The sequence below is a fragment of the Psittacula echo genome, assembly GCF_963264785.1.
Source record: "Psittacula echo genome assembly, chromosome: 7".
Taxonomy (NCBI): Eukaryota; Metazoa; Chordata; class Aves; order Psittaciformes; family Psittacidae; genus Psittacula; species Psittacula echo.
Genome location: NC_137740.1, coordinates 11,091,819 through 11,115,602, shown reverse-complemented (window position 1 = coordinate 11,115,602; position 23,784 = coordinate 11,091,819). Strand labels below are relative to the sequence as shown.

The 23,784-nt window shown below is 44.6% G+C and overlaps 3 protein-coding genes across 11 annotated transcripts in view; 1 reads left to right on the top strand and 2 right to left on the bottom strand.

The window, feature by feature from the left end:
- GPBP1L1 (GC-rich promoter binding protein 1 like 1) overlaps positions 1-4,994 on the bottom strand; it is a 34,217-nt gene extending 29,223 nt beyond the window's left edge. For 2 of the 6 annotated variants that reach the window (XM_080623501.1, XM_080623506.1), the window contains exon 1: positions 4,856-4,994. The gene's annotated coding sequence lies outside the window, so the exon portion shown is untranslated. Of the gene's footprint in view, positions 1-1,953; positions 2,051-4,031; positions 4,264-4,855 lie in introns of those variants that run through there. The other 4 variants (XM_080623503.1, XM_080623502.1, XM_080623505.1 and 1 more) reach the window with 4 other exon arrangements.
- Positions 4,995-5,228: 234 nt separating this feature from the next.
- Positions 5,229-8,757, top strand: TMEM69 (transmembrane protein 69). Of its 4 annotated transcripts, none has more exons than XM_080623661.1 (3): positions 5,229-5,489; positions 6,040-6,102; positions 6,749-8,757. In XM_080623661.1, exons 2-3 carry the CDS (start codon positions 6,058-6,060, stop codon positions 7,475-7,477), a joined length of 774 nt encoding a protein of 257 aa, XP_080479787.1. In that variant the 5' UTR covers positions 5,229-5,489; positions 6,040-6,057; the 3' UTR covers positions 7,478-8,757. The 4 variants fall into 4 exon arrangements, with proteins under 4 accessions (XP_080479787.1, XP_080479785.1, XP_080479786.1 ...); XM_080623659.1 differs by having other exon boundaries at positions 5,229-5,585; XM_080623660.1 differs by having other exon boundaries at positions 5,229-5,585; positions 6,005-6,102.
- Positions 8,758-11,014: 2,257 nt separating this feature from the next.
- On the bottom strand, positions 11,015-17,516 carry IPP (intracisternal A particle-promoted polypeptide; the record flags this gene model as incomplete). The annotated part of the gene is made up of 8 exons (XM_080623249.1): positions 11,015-11,239; positions 12,174-12,394; positions 13,069-13,191; positions 13,480-13,617; positions 14,441-14,608; positions 15,338-15,493; positions 15,797-16,228; positions 17,153-17,516. 8 exons carry the CDS (start codon positions 17,514-17,516, stop codon positions 11,015-11,017), a joined length of 1,827 nt encoding a protein of 608 aa, XP_080479375.1.
- Positions 17,517-23,784: the final 6,268 nt, after the last annotated feature.

Sequence of the window (23,784 nt, the reverse complement as noted above, 5' to 3'; positions counted from 1 at the left end):
TGCTGACTCATGACAATTTAGGAACCACTACAACCCCTCTATACTCTCCCACAGAACTGCTGCGTAGCCAGCTGTTACTTGTCCACATAATGCAATATTCCTAAGCACAGTAATTTGAACCCATCTACACCAAAATAGCTAAAATCAATGCTATTGATTTCAGGCCGTTTCTTGAATTTGTCAAGATCATATCATCTGTGTGTTCAGTATTATTTCAACATAGAGAAGTGAAAACATAGAACAGTACATGACCCAGGACAGGCCCCCTGATGTGAACACTCTTCCTTTGAACATATCTTAAGTCCTGCTTTTTGCTGGATGTTATGAGGGGAAGCACTCCTCAGCTCTTTTCAGTATTCTGGAACTTCTCCTACTCCCACAGGCTGTCAGTCCCCTAAATACTGTAGGATACATTCCATAAGGCCCAGCCAACCTGAAGACATTAAAGTCATTATTAACCTGTTTCTCTACTTTAACCAGAGTTCAAAGTAAATGAAGAGACAGTTTGCCCAAAAAGTAAAAGCTCGCAACACATTTAACATTTTCAGGGTGAGAGAGTTTCTTTGCTGAGTTTTTTAAGATTAGCATCAAAGGTCTTTTTAGACCACCTCACTTGGATCCTGATTAATTCCTTAATGATGTATGACACATTGGAACACAATGGCAAAACACTCCTTTCTGTTGAAAGGCTGGAGACCTATAGGAATCTTTACTGTACAAATCCACCAGCAACTTTGTGAATACTATACTTTATGCACCCAGAATAATACCATGTACCTCCATGGCAGACTCAGTCCTTTATTTACAAGTTAATCGTTCATCACAAACTGATGATGACAAAATTCCAAGAGAGTGATGATCATTGCCACATGCTCCGTATGTCACAACTATGCCATGAGGGTCACAAAGATACCCAGGAGAGCAGATCCTGCCACACTAAACCCCTATCCCTGCTGCCAGTCATTCTTGGCCATACCACCATTCACCCCTACACTTGTATTTACCTGAACCAAGAACAGATACTGAAATAAAAGTGCTCCAAGGGAAATTAATTTAAAATTCTACATTTTTCCTGTACTGGAAAACGGGGGTTCCTAAAACCAGGGACATGCATTTAGACAACATTATACGCCGCCACCACCACCCTCCCCCACCTTTGCTTACTAAGAGCCACCAACATCACACCATGAAGCTATGACACTCCTTCCAGGGTGGAAGACAACACTACGAAAACACTGAGGTGATAACAAAATTCAAGGAGAGGAAAAACATAAAACAGAAAAAGAAAACAAAAGAGACATTGGCATTTTTGCTAAAATGACCTTAAATCCTGGAACTTCAGTAGCTCCCAGTGAACTCTCCTGTGTACAACAGTCCCTGAGGCACAAGGTCATACTCTGCAAAATATTTGTTTCTGAGCATCATTTATTGCAGAAAACCTCAAGATATTGTTTGGATACACTGGTTCAAAGGATTTTTGTTAAGGCAGACCTTGGAAGTGGAACTATTTCAGCTCAGTCATTTCACGGAACTGCATACACCAACAGTTTGCAAAGTCTTTCTGCTGTTTTATTTACAGAAAGGTCTAAGAAGCATGAAGTGTTAAAATTCTTCTTCTGATGTTTTGGAAGGGCAGCTAAAGAAGGCAGGAGCTGCAATAGTTGAGCAGATTTTAATCAAGAAATTCCAGTTTGCAATGGTACAGCCTGATCACTAACATGTATGATTAATTTAACCAATGTGCTTCCCTTCCCACTCACTGTCATGCTAATAGCCTTCACTAACCTAGAATTTTAGGTCTGCAGAGTGTTTGTACATACACGTATGGGGAGGTGGATACTCGGCCACTATCAGTCTCTTCCTGAATCCCCTCCCAAAAATGTAAATTTATCTTCTGACCATACAGTAACTCATTAAAGTTTGGCACATTTTCACAAGAACATATTAACTTACAGAACACAAGTTAAACAACATCCTGGCATTCATGAAGTATTCTGAGCAGGACCATGTTTCTGCCAACTTCACTGGTTTTCATCAAATCTGACAAGTAAAGAGAACACACACTTCAATGACTTTACTGAAACAAAGGCCACATACGATTTGCTTCGTATCCTGGTCACTATGTAAGCGGCAGTAAAATATCTACTTAGACATTTCTGCAAAAAACTAGCAGAAGAAAATCTAAACCCCTCCTGCCTCTACAAATACATTAACATAAACTCAAAAATCCCAAACAAACTTCCCAGTACACACACTACCCCACCAACTGCAAAACTCAGTAAATATGACCTTTCCCTGGATAAGTTATAGCAACTGTCCTCCCATGGCTGTGTTTTCACAAAACCCTAAGAAAAAGCTGTATCCGTGCAAGAGCAGCCAGCAGTTTACTGAAGAGAGGTGCTTTATGTTTTAGCTCTACTGAACAGTCACAGCCCTTTTCCAATCTGTTCATACAGATGAATAAAGCACACTCTGAAGTGCACTTCGCAACTATGTCAATTCAGCAGCTACACAACTAACTTCAAACATCTTGCAACACTGAAATCAAATTAAAAGCAACTTTTAACTCTTGAGCCAATAGTTTTTGATCGCTTGGCTAAAGCCAAGAACTATGTTATCTGACACCCACACTCTTGAAGAAATTCACAGATCCAACTGGAGTATTTTTCTGTATTAAAAACAAGTAGCCCACAATTCCTGAAACACTTTTTTGCATTTCATGAAAATGCTAGCAAAGATTATTTTTTCCGTCGTGACTTAATCTCCTAATTTAAAACAAGAACGTGAAGAGGCAGTGACACCATGGACAAAGCAGCCACATCCGAGACAAGGTACACATACCCTGCAAAATGTTCTCAAAGTATTTTTCCTAACAATCAAAGTGTGCACTTTCACTCGATTTGTTACATATCACATCTGCCTTCAGCTAATCCTACTTCTGAGACATCAGCAGGAAAACCAGGACCTTTTCTTTTAAATGCCATCGGTTCCTTGCATATTTTCACTTAAAGTCCTAGTATACCTGCAACAGAAACTTCTGTGTCATATAGGATTCAGACTACAACCCAGAGATGAATACAAAACACAGAGGCTGCACTTCCCTACGTATAAGAAGCAAAAAAAACCACAAAGGAAAAAAACAAATCCAAAGAGGGAAGTACCACCTGAAAGTTTTCTGTCTGAAATACAAAACTTGAAACAAGTTCTTCTTAAGGTACTTTTCCCTAGAAACTATCAGAAAAAAAAGTGATAGTAAAACTTGCACTTAAACCTGGTGATTTTACTTCCTCCTCCTACTGCTCTATACCTATTTCCTTCCCAAACCAGAGCCTGTAAGTTCAAAATACAGGTCTCCACACGGATGAGCACGGGGGACATTTTCACTGAAATACCAGCCATATCCATCCTCAAAGTAACATTTGCATAAGCTTTTTTCATAACCACCTAACATTTTTATAGAAGCAACGTCAACTCCACAGCAAACTCAACTTTGATGTCTTTGCAATTACCCGTTTTCTTCCCTCCATACCCCCCTCTTGCTGTTTTCATACTCAACGCATTCACTTGCAATGTTTCAGAGTATATCAATATTACTAACACTCGTGTCACTCCGACCTCGGGGGCGGGGAAAGCAAGGCCGACTTACCTGGTCATGTTAATAGTCATTTTACATTTTTAAGCAATGCGCTTACACGATTCCACCATTACTTACAAGGATTTAAATAGCGACTGTTCCTCTAAAGCTGTTTAAAAACTTGTAAGTTGTGAAGACGCCCACTAACCGCTCTAAAATTGTTTCAAAACAGCTTATTACTAAACCGAAGTGAATTCAAAGTCTTAAACGCATCTTTGCAATGCTAGGTGTGAACACAGCTGTCCCGATCCAGTTCAGTCACAGCCGCAAGCCAAACCGTAGGCCAATAGGACGTAAACCACACCGGACACACAAAAATAACTTTCACGACGAAAGAAAAAGCCACCTCACGCTCACGCCAAGCGCTGCTTTGCTGTGTACAGATAACGAGCGGTACCTGACAAGTTTCCCGGCCGCCGTCTGCCTTGGCCCCGGCTGAGCGGGACTGCAGGGGCTCGGCTGCCCGCAGCACACGTGTCACCGCTCGGCGCCTGCCGGAAAGCGCGGCCGTGAACCCCGCAGAGCCGGAGGGAAACTGTCCGAGCCAGCGCGGATCCTCCGCTTTCGTTTCCAGCTCGCAATCAAAACAGCCCCGGCGCCTCACCCGCGAACGCTAAGCCCGCCCCGGGGCCGCCGCGCAGGAAGCCCCGGCCCGGCCCCCCCCCGCAACCGCCCTCCGGGGACTTCACCCCGCAGCCCCGGAGAAACGCGGCGTTCCGGCCCGTCCTTCCGCCACCTCCCCTCCTCCTCCCCCCCCCCTCCGACCGGCCAGCTCGATGACAGGACAAGGCTAAACTCCGTGTGAGAGCCAGCAGGGCCGCGGCAGCGCCCAGGCCGTGTCCACCACTCCGAACTTTCCGGCTAAGCAGGAAACAATAAACGATGGAGCCTCGGCCCCAACACCCTCCCCCGGCCCGGCGGCCCTGCCCCGTAGGGAGCCCCTCGCCGCCGCATTCGGGACTGGGTTCCCCACGGGACCGCAGAAGGATGCGAGGATGGGAGCGCGGCGGGCCGAGAGTGGAGGGATTCCCCTTCCCCCCCCCACGGCGGCCGCACCGCCCGCCGCCAACCGCCAGCGGGGTCCCGGCCTGGCGGGAGGCCGATCCCGGACCGTTCCGAAGCTGCAAAGCAGACGGGAGGTGACAGGAGGGGTCCCGGGGTGGCTGCCGATAGGGAGGCGCGGCGGGAAAGCGGAAGAAGGGGTGTGGGAGCCGCACTCACCGGCCAGGCCCCTCTCGCTGCCTCCTGCGGCCCCAGAACCATAACAAAGCTCTGCCCAAAATGGCTGCCCGGCCCTGCCCGGCCGGGGGCCGGAGGGGGCGGGGCCTGTGCGCGCGCGGGGCGGGGCCGAGGAGGCGGAAGGGACACGCCCCCCCTCTCCGGCTCCCCCGGCGGCCACGCGGAGCGCTCCCCACCCCCGCCCTGCCACTCAGAGAGGCAGCGCACACGGGGCCTCATGGCCCGCCGGATGGTACCGGAGACTACATGTCCCAGAAGGCCGCGCGCCCCAGCAGCCGCAAAAATCTGCCTGCCTCTGTGCCGCGGGGCATCCTGGGAGTTGTAGTCCTTTCTGCTTGAGTTCCGAAGCCTGAAAAGCAGGCGCGGCCCCGCGTAGCTAATCAGGGGCTCTTCTCGCCCCTTGGTCAACCCCTCCGCAGTCCTCGGGGCTTGGCGACGCTGGAAGGAGCGCTCTGCTGTCCCTGGCCAGCCGGAACAATTCGGGCCTCGCCTGTTCCCGCCCGGACTCGCACCTCTGTGAGCCGGACCCCTACCAGAATGCTTCCGGGGACAGCGGAAGCCACCGCGGCGAGGGGCTCGGGGCAGCGCTGGCTGGAGAGGCCGCGGGCGGGAGCCGGTGGGTACCTCCGTGGTCACAGCCGGTGCCCGGCCGGCTGCAGCCCGCTTCTCCCGAGCAGCAGCAGCACCGAGAACCGGGAACTGAAGTCCACCGGTGAGCTGCTCGCCTTTCCCGGTTAGTCCTGCAGCCCCCTGCAGGCAGCTCGCCCGCAGCCTGGGGTGAGATGAAGCTTGCACTCGTTAGTGGTTAAGGATAGGGATTTTCTCCCCGTGTGGGAGGAATTGGGCGTTTATCAGCTGCGTGCAGCTATTTATCCGGTCAGGAGAGGATCCTAAATGGGAGCCATCTCCGTTCCCAGATTTTGAACTAGAAATTGTTCTTGTAACCGTTATTCCAACTTTAGGATTTTAGTTTATAGAGCTACCTGAAGCTAAATATCCTGTAGTGGGCAAATAAGGGTTGAGCACATACAGTACTTATCTTCAAATATACATCTATAAGTCTTGCATCTGATAAACAAGTCTAGACTGTGATTTAACTTGAGGCATAAGACTAACTCAGCTATTCATCAGTTTCAGACCACCTATCCTGAATTCTTCTGTTTTAGGGCCTTGATAAAGCAAATATGTTTCCTCTCATACAACGATGCTGCTTCCACACACCTTTCAAAGTAAGTTTCTGAAGCCTTTTTTTGCTTTCGGGTTTTTTTTTTTTTTGTTTGGGTTTTTTTTTAGTAAAGTAAAATAGCAAAAAGTATGACCAGAACACTGGGAAAAAACAAAGTGAATTATAAGTTGGAGTAGCCCCATGTTGATTTATCACTGAGCCTTTCTGAGAGATTTCTTAGTTTGTGCAGCAGCTCTGAGCCAAAACTAAGATACTTATTTTATAGTTTAAAGGTCTTTTTCCTCTCTCTTTTCAGTAGAATAGGAAGCAGATAGTAACTAGTTTCTGGGATGACTGTATCCTACTTCTGTAATCATATCATTCCTTTTTAGATTAGGATATAACATAAAAATGGCTAAAGAATGCATGTGTGGGTGGGAGTATAGGTGGATACACAAACCTCTTGTAGTGAGTAAGGTTTGCTTACTCACTGTGAAGAGCCTAACTGCTCTTCATCAGCTAGCTTGTGAAAGATTTATCAGTTAGCATAATTAGTGAAGTTAAAACCACCTCAAAACCGAGAGGATAGGCAGCTGTTATGGGACCTGACTTGGAAAACTGCTTGGTACCTTATTTTGTAGGTAGTTTGGGTATCTGTAGATCCATAAGACTACATTGTAAGATGTTCAGAATGAGTTTTATACTTGCAGCACCAGAAGTTAACTGCTCCCAGGCTACTACTTTATGGAAAGAATAAGACAACTTGCTCTTCTCTTGGCCTCCAGCTGCAGAGAGATGTGTGTCCTCTCTCAAGATCTCCACACCTCAACATAGCATCGGTATATGTAACCAGGCTTCAGGCTCTTCACACCTCTCTCTCTTTCTTCAAGAAGAAAACCCCCAAAGAATCCGAGACCAGAGCCCCCGGTGTCTTGAAACGAAGTATGGAAGCACTAAAGGAGTCTCCCAAGCCAGCCCTCTACTTAAGCCTCGGAGGGCTGATTCCTTTTGTTTCTATACCACTCTCAATGGCCATCCAAGGGACCTACTACCCAGAGCTGGCATTTGCTCAGATTATGTATGGTGCTGTGACAGTCTCTTTCCTAGGAGGGATGAGGTGGGGGTTTGCTCTCCCAGAAAACAGCCCAGCCAAGCCAGACTGGCTGAACCTGGCTAACAGTACTGTTCCTCCTCTATTTGCCTGTCAAGCCTTGCTCTTTAAAGATGTCACTACAGGTGCAGTAATGCTAGTAATGGCCTTGGGGATAGCACTGCATTATGATGTTTCCCTTCTTCCTACTTATCCTAGATGGTTTAAAGTACTGAGGGTAGTGGGAACACTGGTGATGGTATTCTCACTATTAGCTACTGCAGCACTGAAGGCTATTTCAGAGATAGAGCAAAGGAACAGCAGTAATGAATGGCAGAGCACAAAATAGTAGATCAACAGGAAAAAAGCTATCTGCCAGTAAGGGATTTGTATTGAGTTCCAGAAGAAGTAAAGACTTGTGCTTGGAAGTTGTGAGATGGCAGGGATCATGATGCTTATTCATGAAGCAAACAACTTAGCTAGTTTAGGAGGAAAGGATTGTAAATAGCAATGTCTTCCAAGGCAGGCATGAGTGTCCTTATTTGTAGAATGAAGTATCACTCTTGAGTGAGATGCTACTGAAGCTAAAATGGAGATTCAAATGACATGGGTATGAATTGCTGTATGCTGAATCATTAAATCATCTGGTGTAACTATAAAGTGTGATAATATTCTGTGGTGGGGAAAACAACTGTGTAGTCATGCACAGTAATGAGGTGAAAGTTCTTCTAGTTTAAAGAAGCAGCAGAGAATTATGCAAAAGTACACACATGTTCAATTCCTATGTTGTGGAACAAACTCTTGTTTCAACTGAGAAAGTGCTGAAATTGCTATGTGTTTAAGTGCTAGTCAAGCAAGAAAAGATAGGCAAGGTCTATTGGCAGGGGCAAGGCAAGGTAGAACTTGCCTTGTCATCCAGGTGCTGTAATGGACTGGGGACAGCTAGAATCATAGAATGGTTTGGGTTGGAAGGGTCCTTAAAGGTCACCTTGTTCTACCCGCCTGCCATGGGCAGGGATACTTTCCACTTGATCAAGTATCTCAAAGCCCTGGCCAACCTGGCCTTGAACACTGTCAGGGATGGGGCAGCCACAGCTTCTCTGGGCAACTTGTTTGTCTCAGAGCAAGTGGAAATGGACTTGTAGCCTGCAAGCCCTCCATGATGAGCCAATTACTGAGAACACTGCAGAAGCATTTGCTTTTTGTACTTCAGTCTCCTAAAACATCATTTAGGGGGACGAAGATAAAGCTTAAGTCACATGGATTTTCTTTTGTAGACTCAGCTGTTTCAAGAAACTTACGAAATTTTATGTCAGCATATTTACTGTTGGCTTTTTATTTTAAGTATTCTTCATGTACAGTGTAAGTTGCAAGAAAAAAAACCTGAAAAGTGACATCCGCATGCAGTCTTAAGACAAATTTAGATACTCTGCCTTGTTTTCTTAATCCAGTATTCTTCACTGTTGCTGTATACAGAGTAGAGCACTTAAAATTTGTATCTCTTTTTGCAAAGAACAGATGCTGAAGAAAGGCCTGTTTATCTTGAAGAGAGCCATCTTCTTTATGGTATTGATGAAGTAGCAACTATGTACATGAGTCTCTGACTTCTGCAACATGTTAACTTTTACATGTTAACAGCATCTTAGGTTTGAAACAGTGATGTATTTCAGCACTCTGAATATAAAGGAAGTAAAACTGAGTTTGTGAACGAAAACAGTTCTTCTCTTTCTTACTTAGACATGGTGGTTTTTTTAAGATAGTGCTCTTCTTTGGACCTACCTTTGCCTTAATTCAGGGAAAGTGGTGGAGAGTATCAGAGAACATAACCAACTTTAAAGTTTCATTCAAACATGATGGAATTAACTATAAAAATGGAGAAGGTGACTTCATACAACAGCAGACTCCCTTAAGCTCCACTGATCCAGGAAGTTTATGGGTAGGGATCAGAAGTGAACTCCTAGTTCCCAAACAAATAAAATACAGCTAAAGTCATGTTCCTCAAATAGTTCAATGAGGGATCCTGAAAGTAAAGAAGAAAGCCTATGAGATATAACCTATTATTTGATCCTAGAACGGGCTGCAGAGTCGACAAGGCAGCCAGGCTTCCAAGAAATCTGAGTGATTTTATACTAAGAGGAGAAATACATGTCTATTTTACTACTACTGTGTTACTTGCAACTTTCAAATAGTCAACATCTATAAACAATCTTTTCCTAGTGTCCCACAAGGAAATAGGATTTCCAGTAAAAAAAAGGACCTATTACATGAAAGTGGCAGTAACAGGAAACCAACCTACTAAAGAGCATCCCACAGTCAGTTCTGAAAATACACTTTTATTATGAAAAGCTATTTAAAACAAGTTTAAATTCGGAAAAAAATATGAGAGAATAGACATTAGTTCACACACGTAAGAAATCTTTGAAGTAAAAGCACACACAAGATTCTAGAACCATCAGAGAAATAAGTGTTCCATCATCAAGCATGTGTCAGTCTGGCAACCTCCCAACCCTATGTTAGAATGTAAGACCAAGATTCTTACAGTACCTGCAACGCTCACCTTGGAGGATTTTATTCATGTATTAATTTGTTAATTTTACAGAGGGGATATTGACCTAGGCAGCATGAATGCAGGCTTCCTGTTTTGTGACATTCCAGTTGTGGTTTTGTATTCTAGAATAAGACTATCAAAGTTCAAGCAGCCTTATTTCAGACTCCATTCAAATCATCCACAGTTGTGCAGAAAATGCAATCATATTGTGCAAAAAGCAACTTCAAGTATGTTAATTAAATGAATCTAGAAATAACTCCAAACTCTTAGTATTGCTCTACTAAGTGTATCCAAGCTAAATACAAACTCCTTTAAGACAAAACACACTAATAGCATCACTTCAATACTGAATGCAAATAATTCCATCACAAAAAGCTCCGTTTGCTCAAGTCTGGAAGAGGCAGGATATAAGATGTAGCAAAGATGGAGGTATGTACCTTGTACAACAGCATGTATTGCGATGCCAAGCCTCAGCGTGTGTCACACAGGATAAAACCACATTTAACTACAGGGGAATGGGGGCAAAAGGCTTTCCCTACATTTTTATACTAAAAGCAGTCCTAAAGAGAACAACTAATCTAATGAATAGCATTTCCATTTAAAACTCATCAGAACTTAAAAAGGAGGTCATCACTGATACCAGTGAGAAGAAAAGCCTACCCTGAAGTGGAATGACATTATTAGAACTGTGAGAATAACCTTCCAAAAAAGGAAGATCTCAGCCACTCACCATCCAAGTTAGTGAAGTGGACAGAAAATAAATATCCAATTCATATTTAATGCCCATCACGTCCAGCAGCAGCAAAGAGGTTTGAATGTATCGAGGTCATAAGCAGAGGTACCAAGTCTTTCCCATCTGTTATTTTCCTTTTTTTCCCCCCCATAAGAAAAGGACAGCCAATGCTAACCAAGTAGTCCAACTGCTTTTATCTACAGGTAACTTCTAGCTGTCTATAGTAATCTCCTTCCAGATTGTAAAAGCAGCTAAAGATGTTAGCTTTGGTGCACCTTACAGAGTTAACAATCTGATTACTGCCCCTAACATGCTGGAATGATTTCTTCAGATTCTTACAGGGCGTATTCACCACTTATTTCAGTAAGCTAAATGGAGTCAGAGTTATTTCTACTTTTAACAGGATACCCCAAGACAGATATCGGATAAGCTAATTTACCTTGAAGGGCAAGAGTTGTAATATTTCCTTCTGCTCAGGAAAAGCCCTCTGACCCAATTCTCCACTGTCTCTACTGAAGCTCCTGTGTTATGTTTCTGACTAACAAAACCAGAGATCTGAGGAGGCAGGTTTACTCATTCCTTGCATAAGTTTTCTTTGTTGTGTTTTACAGCACAGCTACACCTCCTTCGCAGCGGCTGGTGATCATGTTGGCAATTTCAGTCCAACTGTCCATATGAGGATTATAAACTTCAACAGAGTCAGAGGTTACAGGAGCAGCAAAATCATGACTGGGAGCTCGGCCTCCTGAGGCATAAAGAAATCCATTCACAGCCACAACACAGACACCAGCTCTCGGTATCTTCATCGATGCAACTTCAATCCACTTTTCCTAATGAGATGGTGAAATAGTCAACAAGTAGTTTTGGGGCAAGCCCCAATTCTGATAAAAGTTTAAAGCTTAAAGACTGAAACATATACAAAGAACACTAATATACACTTTATAGGCTCAGGTGTGGTATGTGTACAGAATCAAGAGGATTATCAAGACTGGAATGACAGCACTTTCACAAGCAGTCCAAATCATGCTAGTTACTAGAGTCACATAATGTCTGTACAGAGCTCCCCTCCCTTTCCTCAGTCACTGCAAGATGCAGTCTGTCTCCAAAATAGAGAATAGTACACAGTTTGAGGTGGAAAATAAGGAAAACTCGACTCGATTACAAAAGCAAAACAGAATGGCACATTGGATTATGTTTTGCTTTTAATAGCAGCTGCTGCTGCTCCAAAGAGCATCACAGCAACATGAGCAATAGCAGTCAGGCACAATTTTTTATCTTATTCAAAAGTTTAAGTGTTCAAAGTGATTTTTCTAGTCATGCTGAAACACCGCTTTTGAAGTGGAATAAAGATCCTCAACTTTTTCAAAGGGCAACTCTTCCTTTTTCAGGGAGTTTTTTTCTCTCTAATCAGATCAATTATCATTCTATTGCAGAGGGGGAATCTATCCCCCATCTTAACCCTAATATGTATTTACTAAAGGACAGTATATCTATGCATCATCAGTATTGGTTTGCTTTCAGTTTTGCAAAAGCCTGCATGCAACTTTGTAAACACACCACCAAGCTAGATAGCAACATTCTACAGACAGACAGACCCCCTGAGGTCACTGAGGCTTGGTTTCACTCAGATTAGCAGCCAGCAGTGACAAGGAAATGGAACTCCCAACTTTTTTCTTTTTAAAGAAAGGAAGTAGGACCGCTCTAGAGCATCTTACACAAAGTTGATGCAATCTACATTTATGAAAGAAAGGGACTCTACCATACCTCTTCAAAGCAGTATTTCTCCACAGTAGCAAGTGCATCCTGAGCTTCATTCCAGCCTCCCACAGCATAGATACAATCGTTGAGAGCAGCTACACCAAGATATGCTCTTCGGGTGCCCATTGGAGCAAGCTCAGACCAACGTTTAGATATTGGGTCGTAGACTTCAACAGAACGCAGCTCTACTCCTTCATTGCTGATACCACCAACAACATAAATCAAACCTGCAGAAACAGTTTCTCCTCTGTTAGGTTTCATAATACAAAGGTTTGAAAGACAGAAAATGTCTGTCACAGTACAAGTTTCAGCCTAGTATTAAGATGGCTTAAGAATGCCAGATAAAAATCCTCCATTTGTCCATTAGCAACAGACATAGAACTTCCAAATGAGTACCTTGAGGCTCAAGCACTAAAAGCTCTGATGAAAGCAATAATTAATCAAGTATGGGGGAGAGAATTCAGAAGGCTGCAACTGCTAGCCAGGCTTGGATTAAATGCTTAATAAGCACATTTATAGATCAAGTCTTTAGACATGCCTGTCTTAAAATGATGTGTGGCAACTCTTCAGATTGTCACAAAGAAACACAAACAAATGCAAGTATGGAAGGTAAATAAAAGCAGTATTGGGAAGGATAACCAACTGTGAAAATACTAGCTGGGTAACCATACCAGCAGCCATATAAAAACTGTGTCCATGAGATAAAAGGCAGAAGACAGAAAGAACTTTATATACAGTCTTTCAATTCTGCAAAATTAAAGACACGGTATTAGAAGAACAAATAAGTGAGGCACAAGCATGTGCAACTGACAGCACAGTATGAGACAAAGGTAAAAATTAAACAAAGCTTCAAAATCCAGTGCCTCTCAGAACTGTTTATGGATACAAACTTAATATTCACCTTGCATTTCACAACAGCCAAAGCAGTAACGGGGCACAGCCATGCTTCCCACCACATCCCAACTATTTTCTTCTGGATCAAATCTTTCAATTGTGTTGCCAATCTCTGCTCCAACCCAACCTCCTGCAAATAACAGCAAACACAGGAAAGAATTTAATGGCATGAAGCTGTGTGTTAGCTGCATTTTTAGACACATGGGACACTGTTCCAAAACAGAAATAAGCTGTAACTGAATGATAACTAATCCACAAAGATTTGGTACAGTAATGCTCAAGGAAACAGCTGTTTTTCAAAACTTCATTTTGCAAATTTGGAACACCAAGATGTAATATTTAAGATCAAATCAATTCACAAGTTCCATGAATTAACACTTCAAAAATTAACTTCACCTAGAAAAAACCCAAAACTTACCCAAAGCATAGATAGCACCATAGCACGTGCACACTCCCAGTCCACAACGAGGGTGGTTCATGGAAGCCACAGTGGTCCACTGCTTAGTAACAGGATCATAACATTCAGTACAGTCAAAAATCATTGAGTCCTTCTCACCTGAATAATAAGACCAAGAACAGAGAAAAGGGAAATGCAATGTTCAAGAACAGAGAAAAGGGAAATGCAATGTTTTGCATTGCAGGTATAGAAGCATTCTTCAACTCCTTCCAGGACAGACAACATTTGAATACAAGATCTTTCTTTTAGCTAACCAAACAGCCAAAGTAGCAAAAGCTTTGTTTATACCCAGAACTGAATCATCACTAGGAACAGCTTCCATCAACAGTTTCCCAAAACATCACTGAAAGCATCAGAGGGGCAGACAACCACAGTGCTACACACTTTTTACTCCGTAGCACAACTCATGGTGTTTTCAAGACGAAAGAATACGTTCCGCAATGACAAAAACAGCATACATAGGCATTCTTTAATGATGGGCTGGTCGAGCTGAGCTACTCATCACATCCTCGAGCAAACATACATAACAAGCCTTTCCACATAGGCAGACAACAAGTAGTCTGTACTTGTACTACTGCCTTTTAGGCTATGGACTTCTGCTAAACTACAAGTGAGAAAAGAAATGCTGTTAGTGGTGGTACACAAAGTCCACAGAATATCCAACTATATACTATATATGTCAGCATATCTGCACATGTCCACATGCCTACCTGTGAGTTGCTATACCATGAGAGAAGACCAGGTTAGTAAAAAATGGCCAACATAGGAGCCCAAACAGAGTGGTGACTGTAGAGAGCCAAGAATCCCCAATTCACTTGTTATATCTAGAAGTTGTATTATCTACTCTTGGGTTTCTCAGAACCACTTACAAGATGAGTTCTTTAGTATCCACGTTAGAAAGAAAGCATATTTCAGTTGTTACCTCCAATGGCATAGACCATTCCTCCCACCACAGCCACACCGAGCCCACTCCGGGCCTGGTGGAGAGAGGACACTGTGGTCCAGTAGTGGCTGAAGGTGTCGAATCGCTCCACACAGCTGAGGGCTCTACTGTCACTCCAGCGTCCTCCTTGCAGTCGAGTGTACCCACCTAGAAAGTAACAGCTGAGTAAGAGCTTCCTGCTGGTCCCCATGTTCCTGTATCTAAACCATTAGAAAAAAAATGACAGTAACATTCATTAGCCACTTCTAGTAGGAATTGGATTCTTCCAAGTAGCATTGTTTCTCCAGCATACAAGAATGGTTGCCTGGGGAGTCACATAACTTGTGCCTGAGCCTCTGTACCTCAACACTACAAATATCATTTGTGTTCTTAGCAAAACACAGAGACCAGCCTGCGCTATCTTAAACCAGTATTACTTTTCATAGGGTGAAACAAGAGCATTCCCTTCCAATACACAGCTGTAGCTTTGCTGAAAACTTGCAATTTCAATTATCCTACCACATGAACCATTTTCTCTGGACAGAGAAAACTTCAATCTTCAAACCAGGAATGCAGTGAGTTTTTTGTACACCATTCCAGCAGTGAACCATAGGCAAATCCTCTGCTGATTTGCAGCTTTCCATCCTAGGCGAATAATTTCTAGAAGACAAATCTAGGCTTTGAATGCCATGTCATAATGACAAGAAATGTGAACGCAGGACTCCTGTGTAATTCTAAGCAGAAAGCAGCTAACATGGTAACTCAGCCAGATGAAACATTTTGCTATTTTTATATCTTTCAATTAAAAATAATAAATTCCAGTATCTCCTTCAGTACCGTAATACGAGATACTACTTCATCACTTGTTTTACAAGGTTCAAGCAGCCACATTCTAACCTACTGCATAAAGGTACTTCCTGGCTTTCCTCCGGGGACGACCTTTAGAAGCTTGCAGAAAACTGCTGACCTTGTTCTCTTTGGGAGATTTACAGACTTCACAATATTCTTTCAGCAGGGTTTGCAGGGCCACCCGAAGGCTGAAATCTGGAATACCTTGAGGAAATAAGGAGAACAAAAAGAAAAGGCACAGTGAAAAGTTACAGATGGTAACTCAGTTGTTGAAAAGTTATTATGTTCTCCTGAACGAGCAGGCAAATCAGGATTGCCTACTTCTATAAGACTTGTTTTAAAAGCAAGCTGTGCTTATTTGTCAAAAAACAGAACTTGTTTGCTATAGAATAAGTCTTTTCACTCATTGTACTATTAATCTATAGAAAGCCATCAAAATCCAGTAACTGAACAACACACGATTTGCTCAGATACAATCATCTGCTATTCTTTCCTTCTTTCACTTACTTTCTATGTATTTTAGCAGCCTTTGTGCTGGTAGCAGAGGAAATCGAACAGGCTCCAGTACTTCTACGACATATTTCTTTCTTTTCCCCACATCCTTCAAAATCCATTGCATTGCCGCTATGAAAACCTGGTACTCGTCCTCGATGCTCAGGTCCTCACTTCGAAGGATCTTAATCAGCTGCTCTTTTGTCAGCGCCAGGAACTCCTCCCCGCTCTGCACCTCCAGGAAGTGTGCATGGATGTAGCTCTCGGTGAACTCCATCAAGTCGTGACAGGCGACCTGCTCGGAGAACTGGAAGAAGCCGATGGAGTTCAGCGGGTCGATCTGCCCTTTCAGGAACTCGCAGCAGAGCTCCACCACCTCGGTGAGCTGCAGCATGTCAGCGGCGACGATCAGCTCCTGAACGTTGTGCTCCCCGATGTTCACCACCCCTGCGGGCACGCACATGACAGCGGGGCTGTGCTCGAGGCTGTGACCGTCAGGCAGCCTGCACCCTGGCCCTGCCATCGGACAACTGGCGATGACGGGTGCCCAGGCTGGCTGTCGGGCAACCATCATCCCTGCCCGGCCGTCGGGCAAAGATCCCCGCCGCGCCCCATCAACCGCTCACAGTATCACAGTATCACAGTATGTTAGAGATTGGAAGGGACCTCAAGAGATCATCTAGTCCAATCCCCCTGCCAGAGCAGGAACACCTAGATAAGGTTACACAGGAATGTGTCCAGGCGGGTTTTGAATGTCTCCAAAGAAGGAGACTCCACAACCTCCCTGGGCAGCCTGTTCCAGTGTTCTGTCACCCGCACTGAGAAGAAGTTTCTTCTCAAGTTTAAGTGGAACCTCTTGTGTTCCAGTTTATACCCATTACCCCTTGTCTTATCATAGTTTGCCATTGAGAAGAGCCTGGCTCCATCCTCATGACACTCCCCCTTTATATATTTATATACACTAATAAGGTCCCCCCGCAGTCTCCTCTTCTCCAAACTATAGAGACCCAGCTCCCTCAGCCTTTCCTCATAAGGGAGATGCTCCACTCCCTTAATCATCTTAGTCGCCCTGCGCTGGACTCTCTCCAGCAGGTCCCTGTCCTTCTTGAACTGAGGGGCCCAGAACTGGACACAATATTCCAGATGCGGTCTCACCAGGGCCGAGTAGAGGGGAAGGAGGACCTCTCTCGACCTACTGACCACCCCCCTTCTAATACACCCCAGGATGCCATTGGCCTTCCTGGCCACAAGGGCACAGTGTTGGCTCATGGTCATCCTGCTGTCCACTAGGACCCCCAGGTCCCTCTCCCCTACACTACTCTCTAACAGGTCGTTCCCCAACCTATACTGGAACCTGGAAAAAACCGCTACCTGTGTAGATGAAGTCAAGGAGCGTGTGGAAGGTGTCCGCCTCGATCCCCGCGATCCGCACCACATCCCGGCCGGACTCCTTCATGCCACCCGCGAAGAGCGCCGCGAAGTAGGGGCTGCTGGCCGCCAGCACCAGGCGGTGCACAGCGAACGCCTCCGGGCCCACCTCGAGCCGCACGTCGCAGAAGCTCTGTCCGGCCCGCAGCCGGTTGATCTGGGCCAGGAGGAGGCGGGCGTGCCGATCAGAGACGGAGCTGACGGAGCTTACCGAGCTCCCGCCGCCCTTCACCACCGCGGCGCTCGCCATCACGGCCTCCCAGGTGCCGGGAGCCCCCTCCCCTACCCGGGGGCCGCCCAGGCGCATGCGCACTGCCGCCCGCGGCGCCCGGCTCAGCCCTCCCGCAGCGCATGCGCTGAAGGGGGAGGCCGGTGTCGGGAATGAGCGCTCGTTTCATTGAGACGGGAGTGTTTTGTCATGGTGGGTTTTGCAAAAGAGTCATTGCTGAGGTGTTCTGTGTGCTCAGCACTTTTCTCCCTCAGCGGGTAAGAAGCGGACCTGCCCTAGTGATGGTAGGTCTGTCTGATCCTTTATCTACGTGCTTGCCTTGTCGCTTGGCTCTGTGGAGCCTGTTCACCCCCACAGGCACCTCTGGCCACCACACCATGGGTGTGCTGCCTGCTCTGTGAGGAGCTTTCTTGTCTGTGGTTAAAGTTGGTCCCCTGAGAGCTTTGGTCAGTGCGGCTGGTGCTGAGGTAACTGGTGAATGAGCTGTCACACAATTTGTCCCTCCATCACGTTCCTCTCAGGTATACTTCTGCAAACTGGATTCCCAGCCATCTTAATCTGCTTGAGAGAGAGAAACATGGCAGTGTTGAGGAGAAACCACAGCATCCATCTGCCTGGGGGAACCCCAGAGACAGGAGACACTGCCTGTCATTAGCTCAGGCCTGTGGCATTAGAGCCAGAGCTGACTGGAGGCTGAGCCAGCCCACATTCCTCCTTCCTTTAACATCATGCCATGTCTGGGCCTTCCTCTTCATTCCAGCACGAATGTTTCATTCATCACAGTGTCCTGTAGCACTACCATGTGGGCCGCTGGGGTCAGCACTGATCCTGAGGCAGAGCATGCTTCTGTCTTGGTCTGTGTGATTCATGGAGTCACGACATGCCTCAGCACTGAGTGAGGGAAGAGCATCCCATACCGAGTTACACGCACACGGTCACTCGGTCTGGCAGGCCTGGCACTGATTCTGAGAGAAAAGCATCCCTCCTGGGTTTTCCACAACATGATATGCAGCCAAAGCAGAAAGCAATCAGAGAGCCCCTTGGAACACTTCCATGTCTATTTACTGTGAGACTGGGAAAGTAAAACATGTATGCTTACAGTTACAGTGGTCATGGCCCCTCAGGCTTTTCTCATGATTCTGTGTTTCATTGTAATAACTTTTAAATGTGCTTCTGGAAGGAATCTGAATCATGGAACTCTCTGGGGGCTGGTGGTTTCTCCATTCATCAGCATTACATTCTTGACAATAGAGTGGTAAAATTACCTTTTGAGCTGGTCTTAAAAAAATATCCACAGAAAATACTGACCTAGATAGAAAATAAGGTTTCTGCAAGCACACACAGTTGGACGCATGCTGATATAACTTAGTCTAAATTTTAAGCTAGGCTAATAAATGCTTTTGGATTTTCCTTTAGTTGATGAATTAGTAAAGAAGCCAGACCCCTCTTATGCTGACATTTTATTCATTGGAAGTGGCCTGTGAGTAAAGGGCTTAGAATTCTCCTAAATGTCAGTGGCTCAGTGGCTGGCTGATGTCAGCTGTTAGACACTTGGCCAGTACCAGGATTTCACATCGCAGAGCCAAATTTACTGACACAAAATAGCGTTGCTGAGACTGCTAATTTTGCCCTGCAGGCCTGTCCTGTCCTGTATTAATGTGGTTGAACGGCTCTGCCTCCAGAAGAGGGCACTGCTTCAGCGTGTTTGTTCCGTAACCGCACAGAATTTGCACAAGATGGGGCTAATGCTCTCATGTACTGTTGTGGATTTCCGAAACAAGCTGTAGAATTTCAAGAAAAAGTCTAACAGTACATTTGACAGTGATAAATTGCACTGTGTAATGAGGAGTTTTTTGATTAACTAACACCAACTACAGTGAAGGAATCAAAAATGTCTTTGATTTGAAGTTAATAGGCTCCTAACATAATATTTGCCAATAAGCCGGCTGAATCCTGGCTGACATATAGAATAGGTGACAAAAAAAGCATGCCTTGTGCTCCTCACCATGTCCCCTTGTTCATGCCTGCACAGAAGTGCTGCTGTCACAGTTCCAAAACCCCTCAGTGAGAAGACTCTCACAAACAAGTGATTTAGGCTTTATCTTGAAAAACCCCTGTACTATGCCAGAGCGCCATGGAGCATTGTAGTCCTCCCTGTGTTATCCCAATGAGGCCCATGCTGCCCAGATTTCCCTGGCTGAAGGCTTCTCAGTGAAAACTTTCCAGATGCCTGGAAGACGTTCTGCGGAGCTGTTTGTGCTCCCCCTCTCAAATCCTGCAGATGGTGCTGTTACCACAGGATGGTGTTTTGAACATGCAACAAAAATGGGTGGCTAAAAGGTGTTTCATGTGTGGTTCTCCTCTGTCACAGGAAGATCTTTGTTAGACCTGAGGTTTTGTTGGTTTGGGGCTTCTTCCCCCCACTACCTTTTTTTTTTTTTTTTTCCTGAACTCCATAAAGATAGAGGGCTTTTAGTCTCAAAAACACCTAAAAGAAAAATAACTTTTTTAAAAGTGCAGGTGTAGTTCTAGTCTGCCTCTAGTCATGAGCCTCTCCATTATACCTATAGCTTTAGGGATCATTGTGACTTACTAGTCAAGCAGTATCCTTACCCTGCTTGGCTTGTCTCTTGGCTACTTCTCTGTTGCAGAGGAGACATGAAACTCAGGCCTTGACTATTTGTAGGTATGACAAACCCTGTGGGATGTTTTGTAATAGGGAGCCACTTTCCATGAAAGTCAACTAGAATGTGCTAGGTCAAATTCCTCCTCCAGTTTCAATGGGTATGAAATCTTTACTTCCCATTCCAAACAGCAGTGTATCTCTGCACTTTGTCCACTGTACTAAGGCATCTGCTAGATATAATCTTTCAATGGTACTGTCAGTTAATTAGAACAGTCAGTTACTGTTTTAATTACTAATTACCATTGTAGCTACTACTTATAGCTTAATGCACTTGACCTGTCAGAAGAGAGGTGTTGGACAACCTCACCAAAATGGAAAGGAGCTTACTTTGTGTTTTCCTGTGCGGGTCACAAAACCTTCCTAGGATACAACCATTTTTGCTCTACTGCCCTAAGTTTCATAAGGACTTGAATGCAAACTTTTCCCAGGGAAGCCAAAATTGCAGAAGTATAGAGCCACTAAGAGTTTGTGGGGACTAGAAATATCTGTAGTGCACTGAACTACATCTCTTAAGCTTCCAAGACATCCTCTCTCTGTTAAAGCTGACGTTAGCCTAAGTGTCCCATTTACTCCAGATGCCACTGCATAGAATCATAAAATCATAGAACAGTTAGGGTTGGAAAGGACCTTGAGATCATCTAGTTCCAACCCCCCTGCCATGGGCAGGGACACCTCACACTAAACCATGCCACCCAAGGCCTCATCCAACCTGGCCTTGAACACCGCCAAGGATGGAGCACTCACAATCTCCCTGGGCAACCCATTCCAGTGCCTCACCACCCTCACAGTAAAGAATTTCTTCCTTATATCCAATCTAAACTTCCTCTGTTTAAGTTTGAACCCGTTACTCCTTGTCCTGTCACTACAGTCCCTGATGAAGAGTCCATCCCCAGCATCCTTGTAGGCCCCCTTCAGATACTGGAAGGCAATGCCCAAGGCAATGATGCAGATCGGCAGTCTCTGTTGATATGCAGTTTAGTGTAGTGGTGTTACGTGCTGCATGATGAATCTGCAGCCCCTAGTAGGGTTAAGATGAGAGAGGCTCCTGCAGTTCACACTCATGAAACATGGAGGAGAGAAAAGGCTCCCTGGGCACTTTCATGATATCTCTCAAAGACAATGGTGGTTAACCCATTATCTCCCCAGTGGGATTGGTTATCATGTTGTCTACTCAGTCAAAACCCTCTAGGAGTGTCAGGCACTAGATTCTAATTAGATACCTGCATAAATCTGTCATCAGTTTATGTTTTTATGTGACATATAAGCTTTCGTGGCTGAAGAAACCTCCCTTTGATGTCAGAATGTTTCCCATCATAGTGGGTAAAGGCTTCACAAGGACATAACACATTTTCCAGACTTAAGCCAGGCATGCAAACATTATCTCTTGACAGGTTTGGGCCAGCCCCAAAAGCTGTTACCTTCATTCTTGTAAGGGTTAATGAATCCTGCTGATTATATGTGTGTGTGTGTAAGGTAGAGGTCTGAACTGGAATTCACCCAAAAGTAGAGAGCAAGAGGGGTCCCCAAAGCCAGTCTTTCTGCATAGACACCCCCAGAATATACAGCTTGTGTGAAAACTTTTACATTTTCACACTACCAGCAAGGTGGTGATGGCTCTGTCTATTACTCAGCTGAACTGTTAATGTCTGGGGAGAGTGTAAAGCTCACTGAAGTGCCATGCTGAATGGTTCTCCTCTTAACTTCTCCTCATCTTTAGAAGCCTTTGTGAACTTTTGAAATTTGTAATTATTTTTATTACTTTTTCTGTAATAGGGTTTCAGGTAAATGTGATATTAAAGTAAATGCCTGATATGAGATTTGTCAGTCCAGGCAGGTTTAACATTCTTGAATTGGGTATTGAGAAACTCTCCTGAGTATCCACCTCGCACCAAAGGTACTGAGAAGCTATGCTAGAGTCCAGCTGACTGCAGTGATGCCCTCCAGTGACCAGCCATATCCCTGGAAGCAGTTTGGCAGGCAGCAAAAGTGGGGAGCACGTCTGAGCTGCAAGAGCCTCCAGAGGGAATGTGACATTCCCAGTGAGTAATGCACACATAGTAGTTTGTGATTTCAGGAGCACTATCAGTATTTCACTGCTGTGTGCTCCAGGTTTAACCTTCACCGTGGTGTTGGGTAGAAAGGTGACTGGTGTATCATAAAAAGTAGTTAAAAAAAAAAAGAAAACAAAGCCCACTTTCCAGTCTTAAAGAATGCCCCAGCAATGAAATGAGTGTGTCATCTGACCCGCCTGTGTGGAGAGGGTACACTTACCTAGCAGGAAGTTTGGAGGAATTCTAGTGACACTGGAAATGTTGTGCAACATGCATGGCTACAGTTCCCCACCAGTTAGAAGATTCTTGTGTTGAAGCCATAGATCTGGAGCAATTCCAGGCAATTTGATATAAACATCCTGGATGCAGTGTGTCAGATACTAGCATGATATTGTTTCAGTCTTTCTCATTTCTCCTGTGGGAATAATCATTCCATGGAGAAGGAAAGTGATCTAATGAGAGAATTAACTCAAGAGCTTGAACACTGAATTAATCACAGCTGTCTGAGAGGGGAACCAAGGCAAACTCCACAGAGAGCTCACTGCATTTCCAAGGAAGGAGGCCAAAAGAATACTAAGACTCGGATAGCAGTTGGTGATCAAAACAGACACAGGAGAGATATGCTTTTAGTAGCTAAAGAGAATCAAAACTGTGAGCAGTGAGAGTTTCCCCTCTCATTTCTCTCAGGAGTTAAATCTCTGCTATCGGATCACTGCAACTTTTTCTTGCAGAGGTTGAAAGCTGTCAGGTTGTTGGGCTCTGATCCTAACTGTGTCCCACACTTCTCTGAAGTAGATGATTGATTTGAAAGCTTGGCTCTTTTTTTCACACCTAGAATTGTCCTGCAGCTTCATGCTGAATGAGACCTGTTTGCTAAGGTGACTTTATCAGAGGTGCTGGTCTTATTTTTGACAAAAGGAAAAATGAGTCGTGCTTGAGAATTATCAGTCTTCAGGCACGTGGGACTTTAGTCTTGCCATTAGTAAAGCTTGGCAGTGTTTCAAATTGTAATCCAAATCCCAATGCTTTTTGGACTCTAACTGTTCTTGTCTAAAAGGGAACACAATTATTTAGACAAGTGGAGTTAAGAGCAAACACACAAGAGGCACATGAGATGTCTAGAGCATGTGGCTTTTTTTTTTTCCAATGACTCTAAGTTATTAAAACCTTTTGAACAGGAAAGAGGAAGGAAAATAACCAGAAAATGCATAAATCCAGCTAATTTTATTCTCTTTATTTTACATAGTCATCAGATTTATATATCAGAAGCATGTTTGCTCTCCTAGAATATATTACACTTGTGTTGACAGAGCTTGTGAGCTGATTTCATTGAGAAGATGGATAAAGTTAAACTCTGTCTGATACCCACCACATTCCACAGCCTGTGTGTGCAGCGGGGTCATTCCAGAAGCAGCGCCTCAGTGGAATGTGAGATACATACGTCACAAACTCTGAGTAACTGTTAGCAGGACGTCTGTAGGTCTTACATCTGCTTGCTTTGTGAGTCAGGACTTCCAGGGCTCTGCATACATGGAAGACTTAAAAGAGTAAAACCTCCTCAGTATGACATTTCAATTGTAAATAGCATAGATTTCTACCATGTGTCCCA